Consider the following 26,030-nt stretch of genomic DNA (forward strand, 5'->3'; position numbering starts at 1 on the left):
TAAGGACATTGTATCATTAATCCACCAGCGAAAGAGAACTTAATCGACTTGTAGAATATAATATTTTGCTGGTACTCAATATCATGTAAATTAAGCTTTGAACGTGTTTTTCAGTTTTGCACGTATTTCATTATTACCCTTCACTATGTTGGAACGGCAAGCAGCCGTTTAACTTGGAACAGTCAAGACATGTGTTCATTGTTGGAGAATATCTTTTCAATAGGCTTTTTTCGTAATGTAACCAAATTTTAATGCAAACCTTTTTGTGAAGTGCCTCGATACAAATTCATTCACCTGATAAGAATAATAGTATTTCAATAGACACAAACCGAACTGCATACGTTAGTTGCTGCCAGGTAGGACAAACATTATGACTTGCCCTACCTAGCAACACTTAATATATGCAGTTTGCATTCTGACTATTGAACTGTTGTTCTTATCAGGTGAGTGAAATAGTTTGTATCAATTAAGGCACTTCACAAAGACGTATGTATTAAATTTGGTTTAATAAAAAATATGGCCTATTGCAACTTTGGATATATTATAGTTCCCTTGTGAGCGGATAATTGTAAATCTCGGTGCATTCGTTTAAACACTTTCAAGGAAGAACTGAACTCTTTATTTGATTGAAGAAACGAAGTTTGTGAACATTTATGTTGAGAAAAACGGTCAGAAAAAAGATTTTCATAAATACTCTTCTACAAACATTTGCAGTTGAATATCATCTATGGAGGAGAAAAGGACTTTTATTTTTGGATTACGTATAGGCATATAGTTTCTTTTTGTTTTTGAGGGATCGAGTGTCTACCTACTGGTTTTGAAGATTGTTCAAAAGAAAAATGACGATCGACGGATCAGCTGGAATAGAAAGCGGTATTCAACGCGATGACAATAAAAACGAAAGGGATCGTCTGATTCTCAGCGAATCGCCGTCTCGTCGAAATCAACGTCCAAAGCGGTCTTTCTGCCAGCTTCTTCGGAACGGCAGTCAGCAGTTCGCGCTGGAGTTCGCCTTCAGCTGCGAGACGGCACTCGGCACACCCATAGTCCTCCAGTTAGGTTTACCGACTGTGCTGCAAGGGCTATGCTGGGTTCTTGGTCCAATATGCGGCTTCGTGCTCGGGCCTCTGATCGGGTCTCTCAGCGATAACTGCACCTCACGGTGGGGTCGTAGAAGACCTTTCATATTCGTCCTAAATCTTCTTGTAATTGTGGGCTGTGCTGGCTACCTCAATGTGCAGTATATTAGTAAGTATATATAAAAGACTAATTACATGCTTTACCAAATAACATAAGAACACCATTTTATCCACCTTCTATAATGTCTATATTTCGTCAACAACTTCTCATCTTTAATGTCATTTATTATGCCAACATTACATGCAAACGTAAATGATCTTTACCTGATTTTCATGTCAAAATTATTTGAAATTCAAATCGAAATTGAAATGAAATCGACTAAAATTGAAAGTTAAATGCATGTGTATGAACTGTCTAGATATTTTTGGATTAGGTTTTCTAAAGGTATATATTTCGTATATATGTTATCAATATGACTATATTCCATACAGCCTATATGGATGTATTTATATTTGACAAACCTCTCATATCAAACCAATTCAAAGTGTTTATCTCACATTGTAATATTGAAAGTTTAAGACTGATATAAAGGGAACATCTTTTCATATTTGACGTTCAAGGCAGTGGGAGTACACATTTCTTTGATGATAATCGTAACTATTGTAAACTAATACAAATAATCTCTCACCAATATATCTCTAAAACACCAATCATTCTAAATCCACTGCCGAAATCACTTAATTCCTCTCTCTTATAAATCTCCAACATAAAAGTAACAAGTAACAATCATCATTCAGATGATGTCCAGGGCAGTTTGTTGTTGTTTTTATTGGCGTGTATCATTCTTTTAGCTTCCTATGCAGCCTCGTGCTGTACATTTTTAAGCAAAGTATATTAAAATTGAATACACCATAAACCAATAGCAAAATAGGATTTGAGAGTAGACTGAATATTCATAAGGAAAAGGAGAAGGGAACCAATGATAACTAAGAAGTGGAAATACGTAAAGCATTCACACAAGATTCATGAATAAAGAATTGAGAGAACAAAGAAACATACCAGGTGAGATGGAAGACTTGGTTTGTAGAGGAGATGAATGGAGGAAGGCATTGGGTTGAGTAAATGAATATGTAAGTGAATAAGCAAAATGATGTGAAATGAAATGAGAGAAGAGACTAGAGAAACAAACAGTAATTGTAACATAATACAAGTAACTCTTACACTATTCAGGATTTCTTTATAATAAAATAATAATATTGAAATTATTTAATAATAAAGATTATAGAGCCTCCATGATAGAGAGAGAGGGATCGAGGGGAGGCGGAGGGATTGAGTGAGACAGAGTGAGAGGGACAAAGAGGGAGAGAGAGAGGGGGGGAGAGAGAGAGGGGGGGGGGGAGAGAGAGAGGGGGGGGGAAGCGGGTCATGATTAAGGAAATTAAAATAACAAAAGATCGATATGATACTGCAGTGTTTATGACATACCTTCTCTTTAATGTTACCCGTTTAAGATTATGATGCAAAAAACATGATATGCAAAAGAAACACATGTTTGAAGCGGATAAAGATCGCGACTCTTTTCATCACCCCTACAGGCAATGATGGGTTAGGTATAACGGTGGCTCTTCTTGGTATCTTACTGGTCGATCTGTGTGCCTTCCTCACCGAGTCCACATCGAGGGCCTATCTTCTTGATGTCTGCGATGTCGATGAGGTCACTCGGGGTCTACTCATGAGAACAGTCATAGGAGGTAGGCCTTTTTATTATTAGGGACTTTTAGATTGAGTGGACGAGAACACGACGAACGTCGACTGATCATGCGTGTCAACGTACTCAACTGCCCATGTTGACTACAATTAGAAATCTTTTAGATTGCACTCGACGATATACATGCATGCAGTTAACTCACATACCCTGCATGCAGGAAGTAACACTATGAACATGGCGGACAAAAAAGAGGACAAAATATACAGTTCCTCATTCTACCCTCAACAATTGCTGTGGGAGACAAAAGAACATCCCTGCTATATGTAAAAATGTGTAGAACAGGTGAATATGCATGTGACACCTGTTCTACACATTTATACATTATAGCAATGAAGGGATGTTCCTTTGCAGCGCTCAAAATACACGGGGGCGATGGGCGATTCTCCCCCTTGAGCTCCATAATCGCCCCCATCAGGTTGTCCACGGGGGCGATTGCAAAATTAAAAATCGCCCCCGTGGAATTATAAAATAAAGATTTTCAGCGAATTGAATAATATTGAAAAGGATGCAATTCATAGTAATATTCGATAATTATCACTTAACATATCTCTCTCTCTCTCTCTCTCTCTCTCTCTCTCTCTCTCTCTCTCTCTCTCTCTCCCTGTCTTGCATAAAGAAAATATTAAAATAATATTTTGCCTTAATTAAGAAAAATTGAAAATTTTATCAGTATTAAACAGGGAGAAGGAAAGGGAAGGAAATTAATCAAAACAAACATTGAAGAATCCAATTCAGTGTTCTTTCGTGATGCATAAGAATGAAAGTACATTAAAAGGTGAAATAATAAATTGAAGAGCGATGATGAATCAATTCTTTGACGTTGATTGATTGAATAAAAAATAATGAAACAATATGGTCTGAGGGTCATATATCTTCGAATATTAGAAAGTTTCATCCACCATCGTGTTGTTGAACACTATTTGCAATTTAATTTTACTGCGGTGACGTGTCGGTTAAGAGCAGAAGGTCATTTATAATACTATCAACAGATATCTGGATAGAGACACTTCGTCACATCAAGCTACGATAAAGTATATCATCATCTCACAGAATTCTACTCGAACACCGCATCGAAATTCTTTTCACCCTTTTTTTTTCTTCTTCTTCTTTTTTGGTCCCTTTTAGCTCTCCTTTTTTCCTTTTCCTTCCTTCTCTCTTTTTTTTTAAGCGGGGGCGGGGGAGGCAAAGGCCTTTTGCCCCACCCCCATCCGCAACTTGTTGGCGGGAAAATTGCAACTGCATGATATCCCCCTTCTTTTCTTTACTTCTTCCTCAATTTTCCTTCCCTTTATCTCCTCTTTTCCTTTTTTCTATCCATTTCCTTCCTTCCTTCTCTCTTATTTTGTTTTATTGGGGAGAGGCAACAGCCTAGGACGCTTGGCCCTTTCGCCCCCCCCCCCCACCCGATCTCCTTCTTCCCCCTTTTCTTTTCTTCTTCCTCTTCTTTCTTTCCCTTTCTCTCCTCTTTCCCTTTCCCTCTTTTCCTTCTCTCTCTTTTCCTTCTCTCTCTTTTCTCTCTCTCTCTCTCTCTTTGGCGGAATGGGGGGGGGGGGGGGTAAGGCCCGCTCACCCCCGCTGGATCCGCGCCTGCATCTACCTTATATCTACTAACGTTAGACCCTAATAATGGATCTAGAAGATTGATTGACCTGGTCTCAGTGACGGGTAAACTTTTTTTCTCAATTATTTGGTCTAACCATGAAAACCGTCTAATTTTACTTTAGATTTTCAAACAGTAACAGTTACGACCTAAATTAGGCCTAGGGCCAAGGGCTGTACTCTACGTTTTAATAACAAATTAACGTTAACGTTAGACTTAACTTAAACTGTTGTTTCTCTGTGATAAAAGTGGGAAAGGAACACTTTTTTTTCCAAAAAAATAAAATCTTTCCCCTTTTTCCCCCTTTTTTTTCCAAGGGGGGGGGCCGGGAAAATTGCAACTGATATCCCCCTTCTTTTCTTTACTTCTTCCTCAATTTTCCTTCCCTTTATCTCCTCTTCAGTGACTGGTCCCTCAGAAACTAGTGCTAATCCAGTCACAGAGAAATCATGATTTCAACTGATGCCTGTCAGTGCATTGTAAATTTGATTTTTCTTCAAATTTCATTTAAAAATCTTTTCATATTATTTTGATAAATATGGTGCATTGGCATATGGGCTATGGTTGGAGCGTTGGATGCGTTGAACAGCGTTGGTGTATTATGTGGATTTATCATAATCATATTCTGAATATTTTAAGCGAATTGAATAATATTGAAAAGGATGCAATTCATAGTTGTACTCGATAATTCTCACTTAACATATTCTCTCTCTCTCTCTCTCTCTCTCTCTCTCTCCCTGTCTTGCATAAAGAAAATATGAAAATAATATTTTGCCTTGATTAAGAAAAATTGAAAATGTTATCAGTATTAAACAGGGAGAAGGAAAGGGAAGGAAATTAATCAAAACAAACATTGAAGAATCCAATTCAGTGTTCTTTCGTGATGCATACGAATGAAAATACATTAAAAGGTGAAATAATAAATTGAAGTGCGATGATAAATCAATTCTTTGACGTTGATCAATAAATAAAAAATAATGCAACAATATGGTCTGAAGGTCATATATCTTCGAATATTAGAAAGTTTCATCCACCATCGTGTTTGCAATTTAATTTTAATGCGGTGACTTGTCGGTTACGAGCAGAAGGTCATATCAGGCTTCTATATTCTATAATACTATCAACAGATATCTGGATAGAGACACTTCGTCACATCAAGCTACGAGAAAGTATATCATCATCTCACAGAATTCTACTCGAACACCACATCGAAATTCTTTTCACCCTTCTTTTTTCTTCTTCCTCTTTTTTGGTCCCTTTTAGCTCTCCTTTTTTCCTTTTCCTTCCTTCTCTCTCTTTTTTTTTAGCGGGGGCGGGGGGAGGCAAAAGCCTTTTGCCCCACCCCCATCCGCAACTTGTTGGCGGGAAAATTGCAACTGCATGATATCCCCATTCTTTTCTTTACTTCTTCCTCAATTTTCCTTCCCTTTATCTTCTCTTTTCCTTTTTTCTTTCCATTTCCTTCCTTCCTTCTCTCTTATTTTGTTTTATTGGGGGGAGGCAACAGCCTGGGAAGCAAGGCCCTTTCGCCCCCCCCCCCCGATCTCCTTCTTCCCCCTTTTCTTTTCTTCTTCCTCTTCTTTCTTTCCCTTTCTCTCCTCTTTCCCTTTCCCTCTTCTCCTTCTTTCTCTTTCTCTCTCTCTCTCTCTCTCTCTTTTGCGGAAGGGGGGGGGGGCAAGGCTCGCTCACCCCCGCTGGATCCGCGCCTGCATCTACCTTATATCTACTAACGTTAGACCCTAATAATGGATCTAGAAGATTGATTAACCTGGTCGCAGTGACGGGTAAACTTTTTTTTCTCAATTACTTGGTCTAACCATGAAAACCGTCTAATTTTACTTTAGATTTTCAAACAGTAACAGTTACGACCTAAATTAGGCCTAGGGCCAAGGGCTGTACTCTACATTTTAATAACAAATTAACGTTAACGTTAGACTTAACTTAAACTGTTGTTTCTCTGTGATACAAGTGGGAAAGGAACACTTCTTTTTTTTTTTAAAGAAAGAAGAAAATTCCTCTTTTTTCCCCTTCTTTTTTCCCAGGAGGGGGGTGGGGGCGGCCGCCACTGATCACGGGGATAAAAGTATACAGCTATGTAACAAGTAAATTTCTAAAAGGGAGAATGCCGACTTAAATAAATGATAATGATAAAATACCAAGGAATTTAGGAGTTTCATCCAATGGAAATTTGTATTAAAATAAGAGCCCCCGTCAGCACTAAAAGAGCCCCCGTGAGAAGGTTCACGGGGGCTATTTTTTTTTGGAAGAGCCCCCGTGGACAAAAATTTAATTTGAGCCCTGTTCCTTTGTCTACCTGAGGAACTGTATTTTTTGTCCTTTTTCTTTGTCCGTCATTTTCATAGTGCATGCAGGAAGTAAAGCGTGCACGCGCGCGCACGCGGCATACTAGTACCGTAGATTTAGGAAAATCAAGGTTGACGCATTCTCGATCGCCGACTGAGACGACGTGACGCATGCGCAGTGCCTTAAAGTGACGCCACACGTTGCAGTCAAAGCTGTCGACGTGCAAATCTAAAAGGCCCTATTATTGGGTGATCTGCAGCAGTTCCTGCAGACCACCTCTTGATTCCGTCAAAATCTTGTTATTCTTTCTTTCTTTAAAGTTTATCTATTTTATTAGATGGTCTGTGGCAAATCCTGCAGATCAAATTAGAGAAACAAATAAGTGAAAGTTTGAACGATATCAGATTAAAGATGGAAAACTTATACATTTTTTAAGTTATCAATGAATTACAAATTGGCCTTTCTATTTGGCTCTGTACAAAAAATTTCATCAACTTTCAATATTTTAGTTATTGATGAAGAAATAGATTTTTTTCATACATGGGTCGTATAAAAAAAACACTTGCAACAATTATATTTTAAGGATAAATGGGAGGGGAGCTCGCAAGATGCGTCGCAGAGTTTCCAATTTGTGTTTGATTGATCGTACCTTCAAAAAATATCATAGCTTTGTTATTTTCAACCGGGTTTAGCTCAAACTTTCATTGACATGTTTCTCTCATTTCTGCTTATATTAAAAAACAATTTAATATCAAGGTGTATACCTCCCCTTCAAAATACAAAAGCCCTGATGCAGTTCCCATTGTAATTTAATAACCGCACCAGCACTTTTACGTCCTGGCGCAGTTCAGCAACTGCGTCAGCAACTGCGTCAGCAACTGAATACGCGCCATGGAGATTGCGTTGCGATATTGACCCTTTCTCTAATTGCCTTCCATACTAGGCTTGATTGGCGCAGTTAATTATGTAATCGAAATGACGCATTGTCACCATTTCATCCTTTACACATCACCTTTACTGTGGAACTAAATGAAAACACAAAACTTATCTTGATAACATTAATTTCTCATGCTCATTTCCATGACCAAATACAAGTTGAAACTAATTCCTGGCCTGCTTTAAATCATTTTTTTTTTCGGGATAACACTTCTTAATTAGCAGTGCCCTCAATTATTATTTATTATGCTAAAAAAAAAAAATGGTAACCCAAACCCTTCTCAGCTCCGTGTACCACGATGCTAGTGTGAACGTATTAGTTCAGAAGCCAGTATATCACACTAATGCCCAATATCTATACTACAACATTACGTAATAATACTAATATTCAGCTTTTATATAGCGCTTGATACATCTCGGACGTCTCTTAGCGCTTTACAGATATACTATTACCCCGGTCAATGGATTCGATGCTTGCCCGCTCACACTGTGTGCACAATCTCCACTCCCTGGGGAGCATTCCAACCAGGCGTTACTTCATACTTGACATGATCATTTAACTTAATATCCTATATGGTTGGGGCGGTCTAAATACTGATGTGACGATGTCACATAAATAGGAATTACAAATTGTCTAGATTACCCCTGATTGTATGGAGAACTTATTATTGACTATATTTCAATATTTATCATATTACGTGGCTACCTAATCTGTATAACTACCTTGTTGAGTTTTAAAAGCTATTTTTAATGATTTTTATCTTTTTAAGTTACGTGCCCTGCATGGACCGTTAATCAGGCCAGGGAGGTGAAAGAAAAGGAGGCGAAACTCTTGTAATTTATTCAAACGCATTCTTGAGTTCTAAAGCGTAACAATGGGATATGTAACATTCCACTTGGCTTTGAAGTTCCATGCTCCGAACCGCGCTTCCACTGCGGGGACTTTCGGAAGCCAGGCTCCAGTTTTACATTAATTACAAAATATTAAATTACCGGTAAAATTTCAGTGTAAATCAAAAACTTTATATGGGGATTTTATTGGGAATAGTGCATCAAACAAATTTTCAAATTTAAAACTCCGTCCTTCCTTTAATTTGTGTGCCAGAGTTGGTAAAAGAAAAATTACATCCTGTCAAAAACTCAATATTTTAGGATGATGCGCTAATTTGTGCATGCTTTAATGTCCCGTTATTTGATCCATGGTTTACAATCTTCAATAACATTAAGTTTGCTAATGCGTGTTTTCGCGTGTTTTTTGTATTTTTCAAGTTTAAAAAAGGATGAATGTACACAAGTTTGTGTTCGCTTGTTCTACTCTTTACACATTCAACAATGGATGAGAAATCATTGGAAGGGACAGCGAACAGTTGCAGTGATACCATTTTCTGATGTAGGAATTCTAACTCCTGACATTTCATGCGCTCTTTTATCTCACCACCTGGTCAACAGTTGCAGATTAGCGCATAACTTTTCGGCGGCTTGGAGCATGGGGTCAAAGGAGAGCGGCTTGATTCCAGTCCTTCTCTATCACGTCCCTGATCAGGCCAAGTCTTGGGATTTTCTTATCAATTATGTTCTCCTTTTCTTTGTATGCCTTTTACATCATGCCTCTGTTCCTTTATTGCTGAAGTATCAATAGTGTGATGTACCAACATTACGGGCAATAGACACTATGAACATGACGGACAAAGAAAGAGGGCAAAATATACAGTTCCTCATTCTACCCTCAGCAATTGCTGTGGTAGACAAAGGAACATCCCTTCATTGCTATTTATGTGTATGAATGTGCGAACAGGTGAATATGCATGTGACACCTGTTTTACAAATTTTGACATAATAGCAGTGACGTGATGTTCCTTTGTCTACCACAGCAATTGTTGAGGGTAGAATGAGGAACTGTATATTTTGTCCTCTTTTTTGTCCGTCATGTTCATAGTGAGAATGTCTTACTTTTACTTACTCGCACAATTCGAATCTAGGTTTAGGGTGTGGCTGTGCCTACCTCGTCGCCGGCATCAACTGGGTAAACACGCCACTCGGTGTCGTGATCAAAAGCAACTACGAACTTATCTTCCTACTCACTGTTCTGGTTTATATCGTGTGCGGGATCCTAACAATAACGAGCATCGCTGAGGAGCCACTGGTCATCAAGAGGGAGGATGAGAAGGAGGATGAAGTCGGGATGCAAACGATGAAGAAATATACAACTGAGTTAGTTTCTTTCTTACATTTTTTTTAGGGGGAAGGCTTTTATATAAAAAAATATTCTATAATTGGCAATGATTAAGTCGGCGGGTATCCGAAAATTCTCCCTTCTCTAGAATACCTTTTACGGTGATAGTAACTATCATTGTGATTTATATTATTTCGGAGGAACCTCGTTCTGATCGCATTCTTCATTAATATACTATTTTATAATGCTCTTATTAACCCGTTATAATGTTAAAGAAAATAATGCCGTCACTCATGCGACATCGAGAGAGAGGGAGAGAGAGAGAGAGAGAGAGAGAGAGGGATATGGGGAAGGAGGGAGGGAGGGAAAGGGGAGAGAGGTAGAGAGAGAGAGAAAGAGAGAGAGAGAGAGGGATATGGGGAAGGAGGGAGGGAGGGAAAGGGGAGAGAGGTAGAGAGAGAGAGAGAGAGAGAGGGATATGGGGAAGGAGGGAGGGAGGGAAAGGGGAGAGAGGGAGAGAGAGAGAGAGAGAGAGAGAGAGGGATATGGGGAAGGAGGGAGGGAGGGAAAGGGGAGAGAGGGAGAGAGAGAGAGAGAGAGAGAGAGAGGGATATGGGGAAGGAGGGAGGGAGGGAAAGGGGAGAGAGGGAGAGAGAGAGAGAGAGAGAGGGATATGGGGAAGGAGGGAGGGAGGGAAAGGGGAGAGAGGTAGAGAGAGAGATAGAGAGACAGAGAGATGGAGAGAAGGAGAGAGGAAGAGGGAGAGAGGAAGAGAGAGAGAGAGAGAGAGAGGGAGAGAGAGAGAGAGAGAGAGGGAGAGAGAGAGTGTGAGAGAGAGGGGGAGGGAGAGAGAGAGAGAGAAAGAGAGAGCTAGACTGATATGGCTAAGACCTTCATTATTACTATTTTTAAATTCCTACCCGATCTGTCCGTGTTTTTTTTAAATATTCATTTAATATAATATAATGTTTCTTTCTCGAAGTAGGCCCCATATTTATTTTACGCTTTCCATGTATGTTTAATTTCACGATTATCATGCCATAAATATAATCTCACGTGATTTCATGCATGTCTGGTGTGAACTAATGATGATTATCGATACTAAAATGTCGAATTGAATTAACTTTTCAGAGTCGACAGGGAGGGGCTTTCCCCACCGGAGGATGAAGCCGTTCCTACCTTACGTGAGCGCATCACATCTATCTTCCGTATGCCCACGTGCATGAGATGGCTATGTGTGACACATTTCTTCGGCTGGGCATCGTTTACAACAATCGTACTCTATTTTACAGACTACTTCGCTCAGGAAGTTTTACATGGTTAGTCCGAGTTTGAATTCAAGTTTATAATCAAAGTTCATTCTATAAAAATGCAAACATCAAGATATAAAGAACTAAGGACTAAGAACGACATTTCTCGGCGTTTTGCAATCGTAACTTAATCAGGCAACTCAAGGGTTGTCATTTTATTTTATCATGGATGGTATTTATTTTCATTGGCGTATGAAGATCTGTATTACATAAATTTAGGAGCTCTATATAGATGAAAAGTATTATAATATGCTCAATGAACATGATAAGTTTCAACTTACATAAAACAATGTTTATTCATTATTTTTCTGCAAAACAATGTAACGCATATTTTGTAAATCATTTTGTTTTCTGACCAATAAAACTTAATAAATCAAGATAAATTGTTTTAAAACATGATAAATTGATACTTTGTCCTTATTCGAACAAATCAATGAAAAGGTACTTTCTGATATCGTATTTACATAGATCTCCCACCAATATTCATTGCCTTCAGTTATTGACTTCCTTTTTCCCCCTCCTTTCTTACTCTCTCCCTCCATCATTATTTTTGTTGTAATTTATTTATTTCTTACTTACTTCCTCTCTTTCGTTTTGTCTTATTTTTGTTTTTATTTTTGTTCTTTTGCCTTCTTCTTCTCCTCCTCCTCCTCCTCCTCCTCCCCCGTCACTTCTTTTCACCTTGCTGTTCTTGCTTTAGCGCTTCCTATTACATGTATGTTCTTAAAGGGACAGTTGAGTTCTGTTGCAGAGGGCGCTAGACAAAATATTTTTTTGGGGGGTGAGATAATGAAAAACTGAGTGTCAAATTTGAAAGAACATACAATTTAAATGACAAAATCATCTTTGTTTGATCAAAATCGGTTCAGAGACTGCTGAAATATCCATAAATACAACGAATTCTAATACTTGTGTACCACCACAAATATTAGATAATTTTTACGTCGTATTTCAGCCAATGCCGATGTCGGCTTTTTGATGGCATTTTCGTACAACCAGCACAACCAGCCGGCCGGCCCATGCATTGTTATTTTTAATTAAATAATTAATTAACGGTCACGGTATCTTTTTTAAAAGTGGAGCTGAATTGGTATGATCATAATGGCTGAATTTCACACATATTGGGGTCTAAAATATTACCAATTTTAGGTTCTAAAAGGGCATTAGAGATGTCATAGATAAGAATAAGAGCAATAACTATGCACTTTGAAGGCATTTGCGGTCTGAAAACAGAACTCAACTATCCCTTTAAATGTGTCAATAGTGCTAGTCTCCGTTTCCTAGAGTAGCTAAACTTTAGCTCCACGTATATTGTACCACGATTTTTTTTCCCCTCCTCATTCAGGTGTGCCGACGGCTCCCATCAATAGCACAGCTTTCCAATTATACCAGGAGGGCACCCGGCTTGCTAGCTGGGGACTCTGTGGCTTTGGCTTCTCCACTGCTGTTCTTTCACGTAAGTTAATTAAAGCCCCACTGTACTACTTGTATCTACTTGCCCCCTCTTTATAGAAAACAATGCCTAAGCGGTGCCCGTTGGTCCCCCATGATCCTCTTTTTCTTACGTTAATTGAGAGCTGAGTTGATGAGAAAGCCACCTGTTAGTGGCCACCCTGGGTAGTCTAATCCCCTGGCCAAACTAATAGAGACGGGCTTTAAGATCATTGCTCTTCCTGGTAAATCTCTGAGGAGAGTCAACGTCAACGTTTATAGGGACTTTTAGATTTGCACGTCGACAGCTTTGACTGCAACGTGTGACGTCATTTTAAGGCACTGCGCATGCGTCACGTCGTCTCAGTCGGCGATCGAGAATGCGTCAACCTTGATTTTCCTAAATCTAGTACATACATACATACATATTGATATTTATATAGCGCCTTTACATAAACATGCTCAAGGTACTAGTATGCTGCGTGCGCATAAAATATGCAGTTCCTCAGGAACATCCCTTCCCTGCTATTATGTAAAAAATGTGTAGAGCAGGTGTCACATGCATATTCACCTGTTCCCATGTACACATTTTTACATAATACCAGTGAAGGGATGTTCTTTTGTCTACCACAGCAATTGTTGAGGGTAGAATGAGGAACTGTATATTTTGTCCTCTTTCTTTGTCCGTAATGTACATAGTGTAACTTCCTGCATGCATGTATATCGTCGAGTGCAATCTAATCATAGTTCTAATTGTAGTCAACATGGGCAATTGAGTACGTTGACACGCATGATCAGTCGGCGTTTGTCGTGTTCTCGTCCACTCAATCTAAAAGTCCCTTATGTCAACTCTCTAAACCTTTTTATCCGGATCATCGTAAGAATAAATCAAACAAGGAGAATGACAGAAAATCAAAACTTTCTGAAATGACATACTGCCTCATATTGTTGAACTTTGTCAGTCATTTTTAGCAACTGCCATGAGCACCCGACAAGAGTTCCAATCTTTACATAAGTGACACAGTTCTTGTAATATTTATTTTGTCAGAGATTTGCAGTTATACCGAATGATGAAGCAATATTATAAAGTCCACTTTAATATTGTACTATATAACCATCATTGAAACTTACTGTTGGCAAAACCCAGAACAGATTATTGTAAACGTCCGTTCTCTAAAGAGGTGATATTCAATTCAACAATCTCCCCACAAATTTAAAACTCTCATTGTCTTAAAGTATTTTCGAAAAAGCAAATTGCCTTCGTCCCCGATCTCATGTAAGCTATTGATTGGATGTAGGATATATATATATATATATATATATATATATATATATATATATTTTCTATTTTGTATTTCTATTTTTTTAATTTTTGTTAAAATGATGTAATTTTTTTTTGAGTCACGTGTTCCTCACTATAACAATCATCTTGGACCCCATGAAGAACAGTTTTGTCTCCATGACTTGACTGAACTGGGTGTCCTTCCGACTTCATTATTGTCTTCTTCTTTTCTCTTTTTTTACATTGTATATTATGTTTGTTCTAAATGTCTAATTATACTATGTTGTAAAATGTTCTGTATATATATCAGGTTTTTATTGTGAATTCGGAGAATAAATAAATCAAAGTCAACCATTAATCTTTTCCACCATAATAATACTGTCCTAAATTTTAAGTTTATTTCTTTTTTCTCATCCACAGTCCTTTTTCTCAAGATTCGATCTTGTTTTAGCACCAAGGCGTTGTACATCGGGCCACCCCTCATCTTTGGAATCTGTGTGGGTAGCATGGCCTTCTTCGTAGACTACCAGATACTCACCCTGGTTCTATGCTCAAGTTTTTCTCTCATCTTTGTTACGATCACGACCATTCCCTATGATATACTCGCGAACTATCATAGTGATGAACAAGTAAGTTGTTGTTTAATTGTGTGATCTTATTTGCCTTTATATGAACATCTCTTCTATCGGAGGCGAGTTGGCTCAATCGGTACATTAAGCGTTTGACTATCGAACTAAAGATCGTGGGTTCAAATCCAACCCAGGCGGATGACGGCGTTGTGTGTTGACATGCCCCTCCCCTGTTTTATAGACGGAGGCTATGTTACATTCTGTCCCTAGGATAGGACGTTAAATGGAGGTCCCGTGTAGAGGAGATCCATCACCTCTGCACGTTAAGAACCCACTGCACTATTCTTAGAAGAGTAGGGGGAAATCCCGGTGCATTGGTCCACCTGCACGCCAGGGGCGGATCCAGCCGGCGGCAGAGGAGGGGGCCCAATTCGTGAGAAAATATTTAGCGGAGAAACAGCCGGCCAATAATTCGCATAGTGGGGGAGGGGGTGGGAGGGGGAGGGGGGTAGTGAGCACTAATTTATTTATTTTTTTGCTCCCGAAAATTTGAAAATCGTGCCGGCCGATAATTCGCTCAGCTCCCCCCTCCCCCCCCCCCCCCCCCTGGATCCACCACTGGTGTCCAACAATTTTTCACAAAATAACTAAAATTTCTATTGTGCAAAATGGATGACTCCTGAGAGTCTTTGCATTTTAGAGTACCTAGATAATATGCTTTCCATAATACTCGCATTACCTTAACCTGCTGATACACTCTTTCAATTCAATGGACTTGAAATTCTCTGTGCATTTTACCTCATTTATCTCTAATCTTTTTTTTGAAGAGCACCTAAAAAGATTGTAAAACAAAGATGTTTTAAGTACTATTATAATCATGAAGTTTTTATCGTTATGCACATAATCAAGAAAGTATGGTTACCTGTTTACGATTCTATTCCATATGGTGTTTTAATTATTATGATAATCAGAAAGGTTTGATTGCCGTGCACTAATCAAGAACCTACCTGTTTACGATTCAATTCCATATGGTGTTTTAATTATTATGATAATAAAAAAGGTTTGATTGTCATGCACTAATCAAGAACCTAAGGTTACCTGCTTACAACTCTATTCCTTATGGTGTTTTAATTATTATGATAATCAGAAAGATTTGTCATGCACATAATCAAGAACCCAACGCAGTGGCGAATATAGGGGGCCCGGGGGGCCCGGCCCCCTACCCCTGGAAAAAAAAGGGAAAAAAAGGAAAAAAAGGGTAAAGATATCAAAATATGCTCATCTAACCGTAATTAAATGCCTAAAACCCCTAGACCCCACCACGGGCCCTAAGGCGGGCCCCTGCATGCTTGTCTGGCCGTTATAAAAATCCTAAAACCCTGGACCCCACGCCAATAAGTTACCTGCCAGTGTCACAAATAAGGTATAATTATGCTCATCTGACGTAATTAAATGCCTAAAGCCCTGAGCTTCCGAGGCTCTGCCCCCCGAACCCAACCTATGGCCATAGGGCGGCCCCTGGATGCTCATCTGGCCGTAATCTATTGCCTAACACCCCTGAGCCTCCGCCTTCTGGACCCCACGCCTATTCGTGACCTGCCAGTGTCACAAATAAGGTATAAAAATATGTTCATCTGACCGTAATTTATTGCCCACAACCCCTGAGTTTCCGGGGGCTCCGCCCCCTGGACCCCACGCCAATTCGTGACCTGCAAGTATCACAAATAAGGTATAAAATATGCACATCTTTTTAATGTATAAAACCCCTGAGCTTCTAGAGGCTCCGCCCCCTGGACCCAACACCAATTTGTGTCCTGCCAGTGTCACAATTAAGGTATAGAAATATACTCATCTGACCGTTATTTATTGCCCAAAACCCATGAGCTTCCGGGGGCTCCGGCCCCTGAACCCAACGATAATTCGTGACCTGCCAGTGTCACAAATAAGGTATAAAATTATGCTCATCCGACGATAATTTGATGAGGGCTCTGCTCTGGGGAAGGAAACGTGTAAAAACACGTTAATTTTACCTCTTTTTTTTTTTTTTTTTTTTTTTTTAGATATGTCTCCCCCTCGCGTTCAAGGAGGGGGGGGGGTGCGATTTTTCAAATTTTGCGAGGGCCCAAAAAAAATAGTGCTCACTACCCCCCCCCCCCCTCTCACACACACGCACACACACACACTGAGCGAAATATTGGCCGGCACGATTTTCAAATTTGGGCCCCCACCCCTAAGAAATCCTGGATCCGCACCTGACCCAACGTAACCTGTTTACAATTCTACTATTCGAAACGGTGTGTTTATTGTAGCTTGTTTTATATGCTAAGGAGTATAATCAATCCATCGGAGTGATTGGAATTAGTACATACAATCCATGATTGTGCAAATCGATATGTGGGGCAGGCAACGTTCGGTCACAGATTTTAGCTTTATATTCAAACAACGTTTTGCGTAACTTTTTAAAGTTTTGTTAACAAAAAAAAACCTATAGACGCCCTGTATATATTTGAAAATGTTGGTTTATTTTGATGAGAGAATATAAACAAATTGTTGCTGAGACATGTTGAAGAAAAATGGGCTAATGGAAAAAGGAATAGATTACACTTTTCTGCTCATTATTGAATACAGGGAGGGGAAGTCCACCCTGATATTACGTTAGCTTCATTAGAAGCAGAACAATAATTTGGGTTTTCTGTTGTACGCAGAAAACCTAAATGTTGTATTCTTTCATCAATATTCGACTTTAAACGCATTTGTTTTGAAAACCCTCGCAGAAATATGTCTTAAATTCGATCCTCTTTCCCTTTATGATATAATTTGAGTCCAATTTTACCATCAAACTTTTGAGGCTCCCAACGCTTAAGAGGCTCTACCCCGGGCGCGGATCCAGGATTTCTTAGGGGGGGGGGGCCTAAATTTGAAATTATGCGAGCCAAATATCGGTACGTAATGGTGACCTGCATTGACGTAATGGGTGGGGGGCTGCAGAGAGGGGCGATTTCCCCCTCCCTCCTCCGCAAAGCGCCGAAGCTTTGACGTTTCATTAAATTATTAGACAAAGAAGACAATTCGTTGTACCGTTCTCGAAAATAAATAATCCTCGTTTGAATTCAGTTCCCCCCCCCCCTCCCGCGCACTGCGCGGAAGCTTTTACGTTTCATTTAATCATTAGAGAAAGAAGACGATTCGTATTACAATTCGGTCTCCCCCTCCCTTTTTGCGCGAAGCACGGAAGCTTTTACGTTTCATTAAATCATTAGAGAAAAAAGACGATTCGTATTACCATTCTTGACTCTTAATTCTTGTATGAATTCAGTCCCAACCCCCTCCTGCGCGAAGCGCGGAAGCTTTGACGTTTCATTACAATTATTAAAGAAAGAAGACGATTCGTTGTACCGTTCTCGACTCTTAATCCTTGTCTGAATTTCAAAAATGTTTTTGTCTGCTCCTTTTTCTTCCTACGTCCTCTTCTTTTTCTCTCCTCTCTTTCTTTTGGCCGGTGTTTTTTTTTTGGGGGGGGCGCCCCCACCGCCCCCATGGCTACGCGTCTGCGGACAGATGAACATATTTTGATACCTTGTCCGCTCCCGGAAACTCAGGAGATTAAGGCAATAAATTACAGTCAGACAAGCATTCAGGGGCTCGCCTTAGGGGCCTGGTGGAGTCTAGGGGGCAGAGCCCCCGGAAGCTCAGGGGTTTTAGGCGTTTAATTACCGTCAGATGAACATATTTTTATACCTTATTAATTTTGTGACACTGGCAGGACACTGATTGGCGTGGGGTCAGCGGGCGGAGCCCCCAGAAGCCTAAGGGTTTTAGGCACTAAATTACTGTCAGATGAATATCAGGGGGCCCGCCTTAGGGCCGTTGGTTGAGTCCAGGGGGCAGAGCCCCCGGAAGCTCAGGGGTTTTAGGCGTTTAATTACGGTCAGATGAGCATATTTTGATACCTTATTTTGTTGTGACACTGGCAGTTAACTATTTATTCTTTCTTGCCCTTTTTCTTTTTGTTTCTCTTTAATATACTTTGTCAAAAAAGTGTGGGGAGGGGGGGGGGGTAGCTGGAAGCTCCCGATCCCCGCCGTTCCGCGGGCCTTGACATGTAGGCACCTCAAGAAGCATATTTCTTGCCTGGCTGTTAATTTAGGAATTTGTCATTTTACAACAAACGCATACAAATGTATAATTTACTAAAAATGAGGAAAAATCTCGGAAAATTATGTCATTTCAGCATTATGTGTAAACCACCGTAACGGTTATGGTATCAGAAATAACCCCCTCCCCGATCAAGACGCTAGTGCCCCGCGCCTCCCCCGATCTACACTTTGTTGGCGGAAAAATCGCAACTTCGAAATTTCGGAACTCAGACCCCTTTCCTGATCTTGTTATGAGTGATGGCTCTCTCAGTTGTTGTGCTTCTGTGCGTGACCTTGGTTTAAATATTGACAGCAATCTTACTTTCAAACAACACATTAGTAATATTTGTAAGTCTGCTTCCTTTGGTATATATAAGATCAGTAGAATCAGGAGGCTACTTGACCGACCCACAACTTCAAAATTAGTCCATGCTTTTGTCTCGACCCATATCGATTACTGTAATTCTTCTCTTTCTGGCCTCCCTCAGTCACATCTAGTCCCACTTCAAAGGGTACAGAATAGCGCTGCTCGGCTTGTGACTCTCTCGCGTAAATCAGAGCACATAACTCCAATATTGAACTCACTACATTGGCTTAAAATTCACCACCGCATATCCTTCAAAATTCTTCTCCTGTGCTACAAAGCTATCAATGGCTTAGCCCCCTCTTACCTTTCCGATCTCATATCCTTACGTTCCCGTACGTCGTCACGAACACTTCGTTCATCTTCCACATTACTGTTAACACCTGGACCCCGCACTAACACCCGGTATGGTGACCGCGCCTTTTCAGTTATTGCCCCCGCTCTCTGGAACAAACTGCCCGCCTTTATTCACTGCGCCCCTCTGTATCTCAATTCAAATCTCTACTCAAAACCTATCTTTTCAAATTGTAAATTGCAGTTGTGCGTCGGTCAATGGAGGTGCGCACCATATTTGTCTTTATTCGGTTGATTGCCACTGTTTTTCTTACCTTATCTATGTTACTTTTGTATTTTTGCTCTTTCTTCTAATTCAATTCTACGGGTTATAGTCTTCTCTTAATCAGAACACTGTGCGCTTAGAAACATCAGTATTAAGCGCCTAATAAATGTTATGTATTATTATTATTATTATTAACTTCCCCTACCTTTCTTCTTTCTCTTTTTTTTCTCTTTCCCTTTCTCTCTGCATTTTCTTTTTTTTTGCCCCGGAAATTGGAAAAAATTACGTCGTCAGATATTTCGTTCAGTGGCTTGGGGGGAAGGAACACTCTTTTTCAAGAACAAAAAATCTTTCCCCTTTTTTTTTCCTTTTTTATTTTCCTCTATTTTCCTTTTTTTTTCTTTTCTTTTTTCTTCTTTTTTTCCCAGGGGGGGGGGGGGGCTGGGCCCCCGCCCCCCCTCCCTGGATCCATCACTGCTGCACGCACCCAATGACTATGATTTATACCAGATGGAGAGATCCGAGGGTTACATTGATTCGGTTCGCTTTTCACCTCCCAGGCACAGATGACGCCAAATAGATGATTATGATGATCATCAACGTCATCAAAATCAATTTCTATATTTGTTGTCACCTTTTAGGAAAACAGTAACAGTAACAACAACAAGAACATCAGTATAAAACAAAATTGGCGTTCGTCACTAGGTTTACAATTGAAAATTTGTTACTGTATTTCACATGAACCAAAGTTGTAATTGCAATCATTTCTTTATCATAAACATAATTTTTCCCTTCTTCTTTTTCAGTTTACCCACCCGCAGAATGGACCAATCCGCGGACAAGGAACCGACATGGGTATTTTGTTCGCGATGACGTTCCTTGGTCAGATTGTCATCTCAATTCTGATAGGTCCACTGGTGACTGCGACGAATTCACAGCTACCTGTCGTCATCATGACCACCATAATGGCGTTTTTGTCTGTTATCTGTGCTTTCTTCGTCACATATCAATAAGCGAGTTCGTAAATAGCTCTGGACAGCAAGACCCCAAAATATCCACAGATCTTAGATACGATGGATACTTCCCACCTGTGCATTTTAGAATAATCACTGCCAAAGTGATGCAGGTGCTTCATGAATACCTTTTGTTTGCCTCTTGAGAAGAATACTCCCACCTGTGTATCAGATAAATGTACTGTTGGTGCATAACTGAATACTGATTACATAACTTTCATTAGCACGATCCGAGTATTCGTCTCAATGGTTTTACAATTTTAGTACGAATGACCTTTATCTGCCCATGCGCAAATCCTAATTACGAACTCGCTTATTGACTGCGTATTGACAAATATTATGCATATTGTTATTAAACTATTTATGTAATGTATTCTAAGGTGTGTGTTTTTGTTTCTCTCTCTCTTTCAAAGTAAGAACGAGAAACAGTTACTGCGTATTCTTGATAAAGCAAAAGTTTTGGTATGGGGTCATGAATTTGGTTCAAATGAACATACTGGAAGCATATGCGATTTTACAATATTCAATGATCGTTGTCGCGGTTGAAATCGAGTCTAAAGTGATGTAATTGTAAATAAACTCTTTATGTTGTATAGCTCCCTCTCAAGACTGATATTACTTTAGCTTTAAAACAATGTTTCTTGACTACAATCGACCGACTTGCTATTCCCGTTTGGAAATTATATATCAGAACTGCATATTCTGAGATTTTTGTGGTCGCAGCTACCATGGAATGGTCTTAGGCGCTATTTGAAATTTACCGATCATACATAACAATATTTAATAATTGTATTTTATCGAATTATTTTGTATATATACTTCATGTAAATGTTACAGTTTAATCATTTAATTTCAATTTTTTAATGATCAATAATAATTTTTCTCTTAATACATTATCAAAATGTCCTGCTCCGACTCTCAAACTGTGTACCTGATCTTACACCCTTTGAATTTCTATTTATTTCATATCCATGTATGCAAACCGAACTCAATATTATTATTGTTTTCATTATTTATGATTTATTTACTATGTACTGTTTATATCTAGATTTATTTAAAAGTGTTTAAGCATATAATTATATTTTTTATGTCTATGGAATTATTTTTACTTTGTAAATTCACTTGTATCAGCCTCCAGCTGTATTGTTGAATATTCGAATAAAACCTTATCAAATCAAATCAAAACCGGGAGCACCGGTAATTTTTTTTTTGTTATTAAATTTCTCGAAAGCAGAGGTGTGGAACTAAATTTTCTTGTGCTTATAAAACATCCACAGGGGCATCCAAATATATCAAAATTTTAAAGAATTACTATCCATCCAATTTTCAAAATTTCCCAAAACTTTGCATTACCTTTAAGAATTGGAAATGAGCGACACTTTCTTTAGTAAAATTAAAGATAAACTTTAGTACTGGTAATGCGATTGCATTTTGAAAGGAAAGGTGTGGAAAGGATCAGAAACAGTTGATCATGTAAGTAATGGTGTGTAATGCAAGGTTCTGTAGTCATCAAAATCATCATAAATTTGGCAGAGTCTTGGTAAAGTAACAATCACTTACACAGAAAGATGTATATGGGACAACACACGTGGTGTCTGGGCTGGTACTACCCTGATTTCCTTATCTTTCTATGCTCATTACTCAGCCAGTATACATTTTCTTCCAAAATTGTTTGGTACATGACATTTATTTGTAATCTTGAACATTCAGTGTAAGTTTCGTTCGATTCTGTGAGAATTCATTTTCTTTTTTTACCAGAACTCAAGTTTATCTTTAAAGACATCATTCGAATAAAATTTGACTGTTGGGAGGTCCTAGTTGAAAACAAAACAAAACAATAACAAAAACACGATATAAATATACATTCCACCTCATTGAATTATGGAATTTCTTAATTCAAATATCACTTGTTGTAACTTTAATGTTTAAATGTTTTCAGCGTATGTTGTTTGTGTTTATCTTCATAATGCTGTAAGCACATAGATAAATAACTCAGTAAAAGTCTCAAAACATTATATATTATTATAAATAATGCTATCGACTCGAGCATTTATTCTTGTAATAATTGGTCTCAGCATTTATCTTGATTCTTTGATTTACCTCCATACTTTCAAGTTTTCAAGTATATCTATTTGTTTATTTATTTTTTATTTCAGTTGTCACATTTTATGAAAATCAGTTATATTATAAACTATTTTTTCCTCTTAGCCTCAAGGGAGGTTTTTATTTTCATAATTTAAATACATATTTACACTAATTACTCAGTGATTGAGTGAAACATAACATAAGAATTAAAATATATTCAACAACATTATATACTGTTATTGTTGTTTGAATATTTTGCATTTTATTTTTCAATAAATGCAGAAACATATGCATTTTTTAAAAATTATACATGTATTTATCATTTTAATGATGGCTATGCACATGTTTTATAACTTATTTTGGGGATCAATTATTTCGAAATGAGAAGGGGGGATGCCAGACCAAATTTGTCGACAAATTTGTTGAAAGAAGTGGGAAAATTGCCATAAGTCCGACAGTGGAAACTTAATTAAAATGTAAATTAATTGCTTTGTCAATTAAGTGACTTATGAACACCACGCCATCTTTTGAGGCTTTTATACCTATGAGAAAACCTGTCATGCCTAAAGCCTCGGTCACAAATGCCATTATGAACTGCTACGAACGCCGTACGAACGATTTTCAGACAATGAAAATTCGGGAAGACAATGAAAAAACAGGGAGATTCGTACTAAATAATTGTTCGTGCGAACCTTTGTGACCGTAGCTTTAACTGTCGGTTTCATGTTTGAACAAATTGCTTGTTTCAGCCAGGTTGACATAACAAAGATAGATATGAAGATAACGATGACGGTTATGAAATTATGATGATGATGATGATGACGATACTATATGATTTTCTATGCTGTATTAAATACCTCATACGGTTTGACCATAATTATGATTTTAAAAATTCAGAAATAAGAAATTTCTTTCTACACTTTTTCCGTCTTCAAATGCAAGTGTTTATTTATGTTTATCAAACAGAAAAATTTACAATTTACACAAAATGACAACTGTTGTGTACATTTGAATATATGAAACTCAACCATTTTAATTGCAATTACTCTCTACGACGATCTGATGATAGTAATTTCATTACGAGAAACCGATATACATGTGCATAGGTTTTTTTTTTTGGGGGGGGGGTGAAAATTATTAGAATAGTTTTTTTTTTTAATATATAAAAAAAATCGGCATAGTATTTTTTTTAAAGCGCGGAATATTATTACAATTCGAATAACGAATGTGTAATTTCATTTTATTTCAAAATAAGTCACAAAATACCTCAGTTTGAAGGAAAAAATACAGAGTCGTATAAATGGTGAGCTTTTCGCCATCGAGCAGTGCCCAATGTCATTGTTCTTTGTCTTATGTATGGTAGCATTGCTGGATGTACACTAAGTAGGTAATTCAAGTGCATTTGTTTTGTTTTTTGTCCCATAAATAACCAAGTGTCCAGGAATTCTCAACATATTCAACACATTCGACATTAGGTATCATTATCCTTGATATTCTCTCCGATCCTAGCTATATTAGGGCTATCAAAGCGATGCACAATAATTATAATAATTGTGTTTACCCAGGGAAGGATCAATTGCTTCCTAAGGGCTTTGCAGTTATTATTACCCCAGCAATTACCATGTACCAATTTCCGCCTGGGTGGATATTGGCAAATGTCTTTTCCGGTTGGGATTCGAATCCTTAACCCTAAGTGAATGAACCGCTATACCACGTAACCAAGGCACATCCACTTTACCAATTATAGAAATACTAAAGAACTAAAATCTTTGATGGAGTTGGTAAAGTATTGGACAAAACACCTTGGAATTGCCCAAGTATTCATGCATTTATGAAAACTTGTATAAGATATACAAAACACCTTGAAAAATACCCAAGTATTCATGCATTTATGAAAACTTGTATCAGATATACAAAACACCTTGAAATTGCCCAAGTATTAATTCATGCACTAATGAAAACATCTACAAGATATACATAACACCTTAAAATTGCCCAAGTATTCATACATTTATGAAAACATGTATATAAGATTTACATAGCACCTTGAAATTGCCCAAGTATTCATGCATTTATGAAAACTTGTATAAGATATACAAAACACCTTGAAAAATACCCAAGTATTCATGCATTTATGAAAACTTGTATCAGATATACAAAACACCTTGAAATTGCCCAAGTATTAATTCATGCACTAATGAAAACATCTACAAGATATACATAACACCTTAAAATTGCCCAAGTATTCATACATTTATGAAAACATGTATATAAGATTTACATAGCACCTTGAAATTGCCCAAGTATTCATGCATTTATGAAAACTTGTATAAGATATACATAACACATTGAAATGCCCAAGTATTCATGCATTAATGAAAATATGTAAAAGACAAACATAACACCTTAAAATTGCCAAAGTGTTGCTGCATTTATGAAAACATGTATACGATATTCAAATTAAATATCTTCGTAAAATAATAATAATATTGCTCACTTTTATGACGATTCACCATTACTTATCTACGGTGCTGCCCATAGAGTTGGAATAATTTTCTTACCTCTTTTCATGAAATTATTGGGACAATAATAGTTTATTCTTGGTAGATAAAGTTTACAGCTTCTAAGAACTTTATTTACCATTTTAAAGGGTATAGATATTGATCAATAAGTTCTGAGAAATTATGCAATTTATCTATCAAGAATAAACCATAATTTTTTCAGAATCATTTAATGAAAAGAGGTAAGGAAAAACAGTAATTCCCAACTTATGGGTAACAGTGTACGTAAGTCAACAGTCGAAAAAGGCTTATGCGTAATTGTAAGAACACTAATTTGTAATGGCATAACCACCAAAGTGAAATTTGTAATGACGTTCCGGTCATTAGCCAATAATTCAAATATGATTAACCAAACAACAACAACAACCAATGGTAGATTAAAAAACTACTGTAACACATTATTGACTGGTACCTTTAAATGGCAATACACCTTTTTGAATGCCCAAGTACGAGTGCAAAAGAACACTCCAAAGGAAACAATATCATAGTCTACACACACAAAAAAAAAACGCTTTAGTTAACAAATATTATTTTCCGTTGGTTCTACGCCATTGAAAACCAACAATAGATATTTAAATGTGAAACGGTGATAAAGGAAAGAGATATTTTCCTCTCTGACCAGTAAGATATTCTAAAAACTAATGTGGTTAAGGGAGAGAGAGAGAGCGCGAGAGAGAGAAAGGAAGGGAAAGGGAAAGAGAGGGAGAAAGAGAGAGAGAGAGAGAGAGAGAGAGAAAGGGAGAGAAAGGGAGAGAGAGAGAGAGAGAGAGAAAGAGGAGGGCAGAGAGATATAGCGAGATAAGGGAAGTGTATTTTAAGGCAGACAGGTACAGGATAATTGCATTCTTAGGACGTAACA

The 26,030-nt window shown here is 38.1% G+C and overlaps 1 protein-coding gene across 2 annotated transcripts; it reads left to right on the forward strand.

The window, feature by feature from the left end:
* The first annotated feature begins 47 nt into the window (after positions 1–47).
* Positions 48–20,620, forward strand: LOC585105 (proton-associated sugar transporter A). 2 transcript variants are annotated; one of them, XM_011663614.2, is made up of 8 exons: positions 48–200; positions 548–1,248; positions 2,676–2,831; positions 9,668–9,899; positions 10,993–11,180; positions 12,517–12,627; positions 14,305–14,513; positions 20,319–20,620. In XM_011663614.2, the coding sequence occupies exons 2-8, from the start codon at positions 840–842 to the stop codon at positions 20,523–20,525; spliced, it is 1,512 nt and encodes a 503-aa protein (XP_011661916.2). In that variant the 5' UTR covers positions 48–200; positions 548–839; the 3' UTR covers positions 20,526–20,620. The 2 variants fall into 2 exon arrangements, with proteins under 2 accessions (XP_011661916.2, XP_003728340.2); XM_003728292.3 differs by lacking the exon at positions 48–200 and having other exon boundaries at positions 220–1,248.
* The last annotated feature ends 5,410 nt before the right edge of the window (positions 20,621–26,030 follow it).

The sequence above is a fragment of the Strongylocentrotus purpuratus genome, unplaced genomic scaffold (genome assembly GCF_000002235.5).
Source record: "Strongylocentrotus purpuratus isolate Spur 01 unplaced genomic scaffold, Spur_5.0 spur5_scaffold_16, whole genome shotgun sequence".
Classification (NCBI taxonomy): domain Eukaryota; kingdom Metazoa; phylum Echinodermata; class Echinoidea; order Camarodonta; family Strongylocentrotidae; genus Strongylocentrotus; species Strongylocentrotus purpuratus.